This window comes from Schistocerca gregaria, chromosome 7 (genome assembly GCF_023897955.1).
Source record: "Schistocerca gregaria isolate iqSchGreg1 chromosome 7, iqSchGreg1.2, whole genome shotgun sequence".
Classification (NCBI taxonomy): Eukaryota; Metazoa; Arthropoda; class Insecta; order Orthoptera; family Acrididae; genus Schistocerca; species Schistocerca gregaria.
In genome coordinates, this window is record NC_064926.1 from 453,643,733 (window position 1) to 453,655,600 (window position 11,868).

At 41.6% G+C, this 11,868-nt stretch overlaps 1 protein-coding gene across 1 annotated transcript in view; it reads right to left on the minus strand.

Annotated features, from left to right (window-relative positions):
* LOC126281984 (juvenile hormone esterase-like) overlaps positions 1 to 11,076 on the minus strand; it is a 49,222-nt gene extending 38,146 nt beyond the window's left edge. Inside the window, exons 1-2 of the mRNA XM_049981367.1 lie at positions 10,981 to 11,076; positions 8,575 to 8,709 (exon numbers count right to left, since the gene is read on the minus strand). Coding sequence (XP_049837324.1) covers positions 8,575 to 8,709; positions 10,981 to 11,067 — 222 coding nt within the window. The 5' untranslated portion in view covers positions 11,068 to 11,076. The remainder of the gene's footprint in view (positions 1 to 8,574; positions 8,710 to 10,980) is intronic.
* Between the last annotated feature and the right edge of the window lie 792 nt (positions 11,077 to 11,868).

The following is an 11,868-nucleotide window of genomic DNA, read 5'->3' on the forward strand; positions in this document are numbered from 1 at the left end:
GATTTTAATTTTCACCGTCTATACTTTTACAAATAAATTCATAAAAATTTGTCAGCATGACCAGGAAGGATTCAGAATTCACACACATAGCAGTGAAAGTTCGAAAACATAAAGAAGGAATTTTATTTTACATGTGAATTTTCATCATTTATTTCACTTTCTAAGGGCAGCATTTGTTGATATTGGTACACTTTTCTTCATAAGTAAGAGAGATGGCTCGATGAATTTTGCACAGCATACAAACCATACTTAAAGGTGTATGAAACTCTACAATTTTCCAAATCTATTAAAAACTGTAGTAAAAATTAAGGTAATTAACTACAAGATTTGTGTTTTTTATAAACATGAAGTTTAAAATACAACAGATCATTCGTTTTTTCATATTTAAATAAAGTCTAGTGTTTCATACACCTGTTAAGTATGGTATGTATGCTGTGCAAAATTTATCGAAGAATCTCTCAAACTTATGAAGAAAAGTGTACCTATAGCAACAAATTCAGCCATTAGTAAGTGAAAAAATCATGAAATTTCACGCGTAAAAAAATTTATTTTGTTATGTTTTCGAACTTTCACTCCAATGAGTGTGAATCCTGAACCCTTCCTGGTGATGCTGACAAAGTTTTATGAATTTATTTGTAAAAGTATACAGACTGGAAATTGAAATGTCCAGTGTTGCCTCTCCTGCTCCAATCGGCCCGTTTGACGTCCTACACCCCTTAAGGTCAGGAGCGATAGACGGAAACGCACAGAAATGATTAATTATAATCTGCAACTATAGATGGGCAATGTCGAATATTCAATTACCTAAGGATCAAATTTAGCACATTAAAGAATTCGATTTTTACAATGTGGCAAAATGGCTATTCTGCTCCACTTGAGTGTTCTAAGTGGCCATTAATTTTAAACTCAAAAATAAACGATTAAAAACAATTTTAACAAAGAACTAAGTGTCTTTTACTCTTGAATATTATTCGAATTAGATTATTTGAACTTTACACAAATAAAAGTCAATCTGTACTCCTCCTATACAGAGTTCCTGGGCCCAGCGCGCTGTATGAATTTATCGTTGACATTAAAAAAGAGCTCTTTTATGTCTGTATTTCGGGACGTACGCAATTTTCTTTTTACTGCCTTTCCTTTCTTCACCTACTTTCGGTTTTTCCTCCTTCCTCCCTTTCCTTATTTCCCGCTTCTCGGTACTCTTTATAAGAAGTTGCTGTAACGCCGACGAGTTTTTATTTTGGCAGCTGCTTTTACGTTTTCCTCCTACACAAAGAGGCCAGAAGCCACCCACCGCTCATATCGCCGCTTTGCCCGCAGTGACGCCATTACACTAAAGCTGTGTACCATCTAATAGCATGACCGAACTTTCAATGACTAAAGAAGGATTACAGATTCAAGGTATGACACTAAAAACGATGTAACTATTATTTCCCCTGCATAATAGTTAAATTAATTGGCCACTAATCTTACATCATGACAACTAAAATCTGTAGAAGTTAATGTAACTGAGCCATGCACGGCTTATGTTCATGTATTTATTGGTTGTCATCTTCGATTACGTTACTTCCGCCTCGTTTCCTTATACCATTTACTGGCGTCACTAACTCCCTACCTTACTTGCCTGGGAGTGGCAGCAGCGAGTATCTATAGTGCACTGTCGTACCATCTCTGGAGCGCCCGGTAGTATTTCCGGGCCGTCGTGTGGGGAAGTCAGTTGGAGATGGACCAGCAGTGGACGTAGTTCAGTCGGGACGGAGCTCCAGTAAGATCTGCACAGCCAGTACTCGCCGACCGCTGGCGACACACATGCACTGTCCGGTGGAAGGAGACTTGAGCGGGGACAACGGATGGTTGGCCGTTCTGTCCGTCGCCTCAGCTGGCGACGTGTATTTGGTCTTCTGACCGCTTCTGGGCCCCTTCAATTGGTCATCTTACAGGACTTGGGTCGGTTCCTCCCTGGTGCAGGTATGTCGGTTAGCCAGTGGGCGTGTTCCCTCTGTATGTTTGGGTCCGAGCCAGTGTCTCCGGGTGTCGTATGTCTGGAGTTGGTCGGGAACGGAGCAGCGGTCGGAAACGAAGGGGCGTCGGGCACAGAGCCCCAGTGAGGTTCGGACAGCCAGTACATGCCGACCACTGGCGACAAACATGGACTGACCGACTGGAGAAGACTGGAGCGGGAACGATCGTTGGTTGGTCGGTCGTCTCATCGGTCACCCTTTATTTGATCTTTTGACCGTTTATGGGTGGTGGAGTCGGTCGGTTGGCGCAGAGCAGCGAGGAAGTCCCCGTCGCGCTGATTCGGGCCGGAGCCTCTGGCGGCGGGCATGCGTGGTTGGAGTTGTGAGGCGCTTCTTGTGAGGGTCACAATGTTCGTCCCCCACCGATCATGGACTCTAAAGTCGAGTGCTCACTTTGCCAACTATCAAGCCTCAACTGCTATCACTTCCCTTCGTTTGATCCTGGTTGTTGCTTTCTGCGAGATTCCCGCGAGCTACAATGTGTGTGCATTGAAGTTGGCTAGAATTGCAGCCGTTTTCTTGGATGGGATTTAACTTAATTTAATTCACTCCTTCATTAGTGAAGTGGACCAGCGGCATCTTCTGCCTTGTGGCCGTTAACGTTCCGGTGACCTGCCCTGGTCATTGTCGTAGTATGTGGCAGTGCAGTGTCGTGTTGTTTCTGTCCAGCACGGCGTACATTTTGACAGCTCACGTGTGTTGGTAGTTTTTGGGAGTTTATTATAACTTGGCTGGATTGGGCACCAGTATCCAGAACGTCGAACTACTGACGTCTTGTTGTAGTTTTGCTCGTCGAATGGAGCAGAACTGATTTGGTTGGTTGGTTTGTCAGCATGTCTCACGTAAATGTGCGTTAGAGTTATTTCCCAGGCTGACCCTTTGAACTATCTGAGCGCCGCTCCCCTATTGCATAGTGATTTCCTTTTAGTCTTAAGGACTTGGACGACTTCTCCACACTCAAGTAGTGGCCGATATTAAATATGAATAAAATATATTAATGTGACAGTGACGGCTAACTACCACCTACTACCGAATCAAAAGCGATATTGTAAGTAACTTGTATTTATTGTAAATTGTCTCACGATAGAAATTAGATCATATTGAACAAATCTTGAATGAAAACAAACTAAACAAATTGTACACTGATCTTAGATATCCTGCACTGGAAAGATTGGCTCTCAACTCTTAATGTTAAGTAGATGCGAAGTTAGATTTAACTATGCCCCTGGATAAGCAAATGTTAAATGCGATGTGACTGCATTCCTATAATCTCTTTTGTGTCTGAAATAATACGTACCTCGGTTACCACCACCAAGAACCAAAAAGACAAATAACCAATAACGAATCGTAAGCAAAACTGCACGGATGCTCAGTGGATGGCAAGAACACGATCCAACTGCTGCAAGTTTTACAATACCGTCTATCAGTTTGCTGGGTCCGTCGATACTTCTGGGGCGACGACTGCACCTGCGAAGTCGCTAAATAAAGATAAGTCTCTCGAATATCTTGAGTAGAATAAACTACTCAGAAACTGCTAATACCACAAGCCCTATATTTCCGCTAAATGGTATATAACGCTTTCAAGACTGGCTCAACAACATTTAAGGTGCAACCCAGGGTGTCTTGTACTAACGTGCGATACCAGTATGATAGCTCTGTGCACTGGTTGACTACGTTCAATGGTGACTGCGAACCTATGAGGCAGAATCAACTGCAATTATACCAGCAGTCAATGAAATGCCTATCTTGGACACTGATGTCCTACCGTAGCTGAGCTGTAGACTCTAGATCATACACAGCACAGTATTCAGAATGTAAGTTCCTATCTCAGAGCTACCCAGCTTCGCCACTATCCGCTGTAACGGCACAAGACGCTCTCCCTCTGCCTCCTCTGCCCGATGCTCTTGCGACAATCTTGCCGCCAAACTCTAATCAGCCAATCCCGACGCTGCAAAGGACTCCCACATCTCTCTCGTGGAGTGATACAGTTTCTCCACCTTCCCAAAAATTTCTCTGTTCGAACAGCGGGCGTTGATCCTCAACGTTTCCAGCGCTTTCTTATGAACTGCCCAATCAGAACTCAGCCCATTCCCCGCTAAAACAGCGCGCGACCGGGGGCCGCCAGAGCGTACGTTGGATGCTCTCTGTCTGCTCGACATTTCCCCTTTCTCTCTCTCTCACTCACTGGGCACCCGGCGGTATTCTTTTTGATGCTTGCCGGTCAGTGGCTGCATCCCCTGGGACCCCCCCGCCCCTGCACAATACAGCCGTAACACTGTTCTTGCTTGTAACTGACAGCAACTTATTTTGGCCCTTTTCCACATATGTAGCCTCACCCGCTCTGTCCTGATAGTACAGGCACTTCAGTAACTCTGAGGAGCAGCACAGCAGACTCTTTAGATTTCACTGGGTGACTTGTCGCTACAGGTAGAAAACACTGAAGCAACTCCCGCGCCGTGCCAGCAACTTATAGCCTCCGGGACCTCAGTGGTCTCTTTTCCCGCCTTAGGCACTTTTCCCTTTTCTCCCACAAGCGTGTGACTGAGTTAAGCTGTTTTTCTTGTTGTTGTGGCTGTGTGAATGGGGGAATCATTGTGTAATGGACCATTTGTCTATATGACTTATACTTTCTGGCAGACTGCCATCATCACCAAACTTTCATAAAAACGACGAAAAATTTTTAAAAAAGCGTTATATTATTTTCATTGCGCAACTTACGATTTAGAAAAAAAGTACAACTGAACAGGTGAAACAAAATTTATCGATACAAATCCAGAGGCCTAATTTCACATCACCTCTTCTTCGGGTATGTTAATCAATATTGTTTGCCTTTCTAAAACACTCGAATAAATTCCTGTTTCTTATTAAGATAAATTTGAACTCGAAAAAATCATACGCTGACTTGCACATTTTCTTGATCTGGCGATATTTTTGTACTAATTGAAGGCAGTGGTTCAGTAGGTGCCGGAATCCGATTTAAATTTATTTATTTTTAATTATTTTTTTCACTTCGTTTCGCATTCATGATAGGATTGCGTAGTGTACGTGTGGCTTCGATATGTTATAACTGCCGTTTGTGGAATTATTATTTTTCATTTTGTACTGCAATGTGCTTCACATGGCATGTTGGTACCTTCGAGCAAAATATTTACCATGAAATTGTACATCCGTGTTAAAAATTGAAGTAGTTGTAAATTACGTACTAGTCATCTTTGTAACATATCGATAGGCCGTTACCTGAGGTGGTTACGAAACAGTATGTGTACTGCCGTGTTGCCGGCAGTAAGAAAAGCACGGCGCAGGAATCGTAACCATGTAATCAATGTCCTGTTAGTTATACACGAAACATGGAATGAACAGGGAACAGTTACTTCAGTATGTTCCATCATAAACATATCTTTTTTGAATTATTCAACGCACAAACTGTGAGATCACGCACCATTTTCAAGTGGACGGTTTAAAGTGGGACAATGAAATACGGTGTTTAACCGTTTACTTGTGATTTGACCTCTTATTATAAGCTTACGCTGAATTAACATAAGAAGAGACAAGTACGGCGCTATAGATGTTCTAAATAGACTTTGATATATAGTTCTGTGAACTGTGATAAGGCGTTCGCATGTGTTTCATAGAAAGGTTTTACTGCTGTTTACAATTCAAATGCAGATTTTTTTCTTTTTTCCATACGAATTGTGTCCTGCGGTGCGACGACATATGAATCGGACTCTTGTAGGCGTTTTACATGTTAATTCGTATTACAAGTCACAACTGAATTAATATGCACAGCTGTCTATACAAGCTGTAAACCAGAACAAGTTTTCAAGTGAACTATTTTTCATGGTGTCTATTACACGCTGTCTACAATTCGCCACTGGTAGCTGAAATCATTTGTGGTATAAAAAATAACACATGGCAGTAGCAAAATAAATGACTTGTAATGTGAACTATTTTCGTTTATCGAATGATACACTCACAATAAATTGAGTAATTGAAGTTTACCGCTGCACATGAGCCTTAGATGTTATTTGTAAACAGTTTATAATCGCACCGAGCACATTAGTTCCTCACCGTAAAGAGCGAGAACTGTTAACTACCCTAAATTTTCAAACACTTTTTCGGCGTCTTGAAATTACAGCTTTCATGAAGATAGCTATGTTTACAGTACAGAGTGAAAAGGTAGCCACTGGATGCCGTTGGCTGAGTTACGAACACGCCACAACGTCTATGACTGTTACGTGACATACACTGAAAACCACAGGTACTGATGTTCTCACGACAATGGTTATAACATGAAATTTTTATCCGTTATGTATGTAGAACATGGTGAGTGTGATAAAAAATAGTTTTCAGAAATATCCTCTACTAGTCACCTTGGAGCTATTCAGTTTCCATTTCACTGTGACAGGTAGGCCAACGGCCTTGTAGCAGCGGTAGCATCGGTTCCCGTCAGATAGCCAAGTTAAGTCCTGTCGAGCTTGGCTAACGTTTTGATGAGTAACCATTCGGGTCTGACGGGGTCTACTGGCAAGCAGGGTGGACTCAGCCCTTGCGAAGCCAACTGAGGAGCTACTTTATTGAGAAGTAACGCCTACCGTCGCGAAAGCTAACAATGGCCGGGAGAGCGATGCGTGACCCGGGTCCCTCTATATCCGCGTCCAGCGACGCCTCTAGGCTGACGATGACACGGTGGTCGGTCGGTTCCTTTGGGCCTTCCAAGGCCTGTCCGAACGGGGTTTAGTTCTTATGATCGGTTTAGAATACAAGTGGTACACACTTTTCCTATCGTACACTCACGAAGTAAAGAATTCCTAATAGCTCGCCACATACAGTGCGATTCGAAACCGGTCATGGAAGATGAAAATTTAATCAACACAATAGGCGACTAGTTGCAGCTATTTTTTAAAACCTCGATTATAACATGTTTCAATGTTCTCTCTCTCTCTCACTCTCTCCCTAACTTAATTTGTTTGGATACAAATTTCATTCATGCGCTATCGTTTTTCAGCAATTGTATGACTTCTCATTTTTATATCCTAACTCGCGTGTTTTTTGTTCTACTATCCTTTAAAGCACTTGAAACGACTTCTCAGCCGTAGAAACAAGGCCTGTAATAAAACGATTTTGCACAATAATGGTAAATAAGAGAAATGATTAGATTTAGTGTCATATTTTCTTTCTTACGCCATTTAATTCATGAAAATTTCTTGTATATTAGTGTAACATTCAGCTTCTTGACATCTCTATCTTCCCTTATATGTATGTGTATACTCTTCCGTGCTTCAGTGTGCGTGTGTATCGAAACATGTCAACCTTCGATAGTATCTACTCGAAGATTAGTAGAATAAGTCGGCAATACTCAATCAGCCATAGAGCGCACTAGGAGCTTCTTTTATTTATTACAGTACTACTGAATCACGATGCGTCATCATTATGACAGTTTTATGTCGTTTTGACCTGTTTTATCTTACCTGAATTACTCTTTCAACGAAATATTTACGTATTCATGGTCATTTTCGGGTAGAAATTTCATTAGTTACCAGTTTCCTCGCAAGCTATTGGAACTAACGAAAGGAAGAAAGAATCACCTTTGGACAGTCTTAATTCCAACTAAACGTTTCTAATAGTAGGAGATCTATTTATACGTTTTAATATAAATTCCTGAGTAGTCTTTGCAGAACCACTGCATGTGGGAAAATACTATATTTAATCGTTCACTTCATAATCATTTACTGAATGTCAGACTGAAGGAAGTGCATCAAAAATTAGAGATTCGCAATAATATATCGGGCTATCAAAATGTCAGTATAAATTTGAAAAACCTAATAAACCACGGAATAATGTAGATAGAGAGGTAAAAATTGACACACATACTTGAAATGACATGGGTGTTTTATTAGAAACAAAAAAAAGTATTGCTAGATGCGTGAAAGATCTCTTGCGCGCATCGTTTGGTGATGATCGTGTGCTCAGTCGCCACTTTCGTCATGCTTGGCCTTCCAGGTCCCCAGACCTCAGTCCGTGCGATTATTGGCTTTGGGGTTATGTGAAGTCGCAAGTGTATCGTGATCGACCGACATCTCTAGGGATTCTGAAAGACCTCCTCCAACGCCAATGCCTTACCATAACTCGGGACATGCTTTACATTGCTGTTCACAACATTATTCCTCGACTACAGCTATTGTTGAGGAATAATGGTGGACATATTGAGCATTTCCTGTAAAGAACATCATCTTTGGTTTGTCTTACTTAGTTATGCTAATTACTGCTATTCTGATCAGATGAAGCGCCAGCTGTCGGACATTTTTTCAACTTTTGTATTATTGTGGTTCTAATAAAACCCCATGTCATTCCAAGCCTGTGTGTCAATTTGTACCTCTCTACCTACATTATTCGGTGATTTATTCAGTTTTCAAATTTATACTGACTTTTTGATCACCCGCTATATGTGGCCAAGTGATAAATAATCTGATAAGTACTGAAACACGGTAAAGGCAGTTAAGGCCTACAAACCTATCCACTGATGTCTGCAGCAAGACCTCACCGTGGCACTCACCTTGAAGCGGAGGTCTCCAGTCGGCGGTGTGGCGTATGGGATGCCGAGGAATCGCTTGTAGGGCGTCCCGTTGAGCGAAGTCAGTACCTCACCTCGCACGACTCCATTCTCAGTTGTAGCGACCGCATACTCTAACTGCAACAAGAGTTACGATCAACATCTTGGAACTAAATGTATGAAGAGTAAAAAATCGGGGGCTATTCAAAAATCTGGAAGAAATATGGTGATCACACTACTCGACCCTTACGTGGTAAACCAAACAGGAAAGTAAGGAAACAGGCGCAAAAACCAGACTGTAATTGACAGTAAACTCTTTCAGAAGCATGGAGAAGGAGCTGAGACCAAGGACGGATGACAGAGAGCAGTTCATCTACACTTCTAACGCGAATACAGCATCACTGCACTGAAATGGCACTGCATACTGACTAGAGCTGCAGCTCTGAGAAGCAGATATTTTATGGAAATCAACTTCCACTACAGATTAGGTACTACAACATAAAAAATGAGTACTATTAGAGCTTCTGAAAAACGTGGCATGGAACCCTTGTGATATATTCTGCCTTACATTCTTTTTCACGTGTTCCTTTTTCTCTACAACAATGAACCTTGTATATTTCCGTGTGCGTTGTGTTCGTAAGACTCAGATTCTGTTGAATCATTTTCTTTTACAATTCTGAAATGAATGTATCGAAATTTATAAATATTTCATGCGTAAATTTACTTCTTTGAATAATATTTTCCCTTTTTAATACTTCAAACAAATATGTACGGCTGTTTCTTAAGGTATGCTGTTATTCATAAAAATGAGCAGTTGCAAACTGTAGCAGTATGTTTGCGGCAAGAGATTGGATTCTACACTAAATATATTTGCAAAATGATCCAGCGGAAGTAAAAAACTAACAACCCAGCCTTTTCTCGTGCTCCGTCTGGAAGATTTGTAGGGTATTTCAAGATGTCGCTCTCACAGATAACTGTGAGGTGCACAACAAGTACTGTCAATGCATTTTATTCGTAGTTCTGTGAGGTCCTGTGCTCGTGCACCTAGCCTGGGGAGTGTAATCCACTCCAAGTACCTTACTTGGACTTAGGACTTCAGAACTGTGTCGTGTTCTTCCATCCTTCTCATCTAGTTCCTGTTTCCATATAATAAAATTTTATCACCAAGTTCATTCCTGTTATAGAAATATGTCGGCACATTTTAAAGTGCTTTTCCTTCGTAACGCCAAGAGGAAAACCGTATTAAAATTTTGTAGTGTGTCTTTTGGCAGGAAACGAAATGGAGCTAGTGACATTTTATTCAATTCCGCAGCAGCAGTATCAATGTACAATCAAATCTGATACATGACAACAGGATCACATCGCACCTGAGTGGCATGACCAGAGTAACTCACCATCAGTGAAATTACAGTGGCACTGGTAATATATAAGACAATACGTGTCTGGCGGAGTTCTTAGATCGGTTACTGCTGCCACAATGGCAGGTTATCAAGATTTAAGTGAGTTTGAACGTGGTGTAATAGTCGGCGCACGAGCGATGGGACACAGCATCTCCGAGGCAGTGATGACGTGGGGATTTCCCCGTACGACCGTTTCACGAACATCAGGCATCCGGTAAAACATCAGATCTCCGACTTTGCTGCGGCCGGAGAAAGGTCCTGCAAGAACGGGACCATTGACTACTGAACAGAATCGTTCAACGTGATAAAAGGGCAACCGTCCAGCCAACTGCCACCGATTTCAATGCTGGGCGTTAAGCAATTGTCAGCGTACGAACCATTCAACGAGACATCATCGAAATCGGATTTCGGAGCTTCATGCCTCGCCTGGAACCGACAACACCGACATTGGACTGTTGATGACTGAGGAAACATGTTGCCTGGTCGGTGTAGTCTCGTTTCAAATTGTTTGGAGCGGAGGCACGTGTACGGGTATGTAGACAACGGTATTCCAAACTACACCGCGAGAGTGAAAAGAAGTTTTTATTTAGAATTGTTTTAGACCCGTATGTAATCATCAGAACAAGTATTTTGTTAAAAAAGTAACATGGCGAGTAGTCATCTAACATCCATTTCTGTCACTTAATGTCAAGTTATTGCTTCTGATGATGCGTCACAAGAGTCGAAACTGGTAAACTGTTCTAAGTCCATCCAATGCGAACAAGACATTTGGGAACAAAAAAGTATTTTTCAAAACACAAGGCGTGCTTTAATTTGAAAAGTCACATTTCTTTGACTCTAAAAAGATCTGATTGCGACAAAGGATCACTATATCAATTGAATGCTAATGTTGGCTGCATGAAGACAGATGTAGATATAAATATTTAATTACAAAAAGCTACCAAAAACAGAGAGCAGGTCCCAGAGACAGCTAATGTACAGAGTGGAGAGCACGCACTGCGGCCTGTACCTGCCGGGCCTGGGGCCGGATCACTGAGGCCGAAACGGCACTCGCAGACACGACGACGGCCAGCGCTAGCAGCGAGGTTGGACGCATCTTCACCACTGAGCCAGGACGGGGCGCTGCTCCCTGTATATATACGTAAATGAAAGCTTCACAGCGTCTGATTAGAGGCACACAAATTGCGACATCACATGAATGACAATAGCGTGTCCATCATCTTGATAAAGACCCCGCGTATCTTTCTGAGTATATGATTTCCAGTGAAACTGATAATTCTGGAAATAAAAAACAGTCTCTGTTGAAAGTGCTTTATTACCAACGACGCTTTTCGCGCGGTTAGTGCATCTCCAGATTATCTGTAATTAGTAATAACGATCTTGTTACAAAACAGTTTATTCTCGAACGTGTCCGGCACCTATCGATAGGGCAGATAAGCTAAAAGTGAGAAGTTAAGTGCTTCACCTGCCTTGAACACCGGATACTGCATTAGTCATATTTAAGATCGTTGATATGATGGCGAAGGTATGAACATAGAAAAGTCTGAAATGACAAGTGAAAATCTCTGTGTTAAAGGAGTAGAATTTCAAGATCAGAAAGAAATAAAATTTCGGAGAGTTCAGGATTAGAATCCGAATATAGATTAGTAGTAAACAAACACCACTCTAAACAACGTATATGCTGATACGAGTGGGCAGCACAGTAAATCGACGTGAGAACTAAACTTGTTGTTAGTGAAGCGCCGAGTGACGGCACTGAAAGTAAAAAGGGAATGAAATAAAGTAAATGCTGAACAGAGACAATTAAAATGATGCAGTGCAATAAAATACTCTTAAAAATTAAAAATAGACAAACAAGTGGTAACGTAGAAAATAACTATTTCAGTGAACTGCCAAC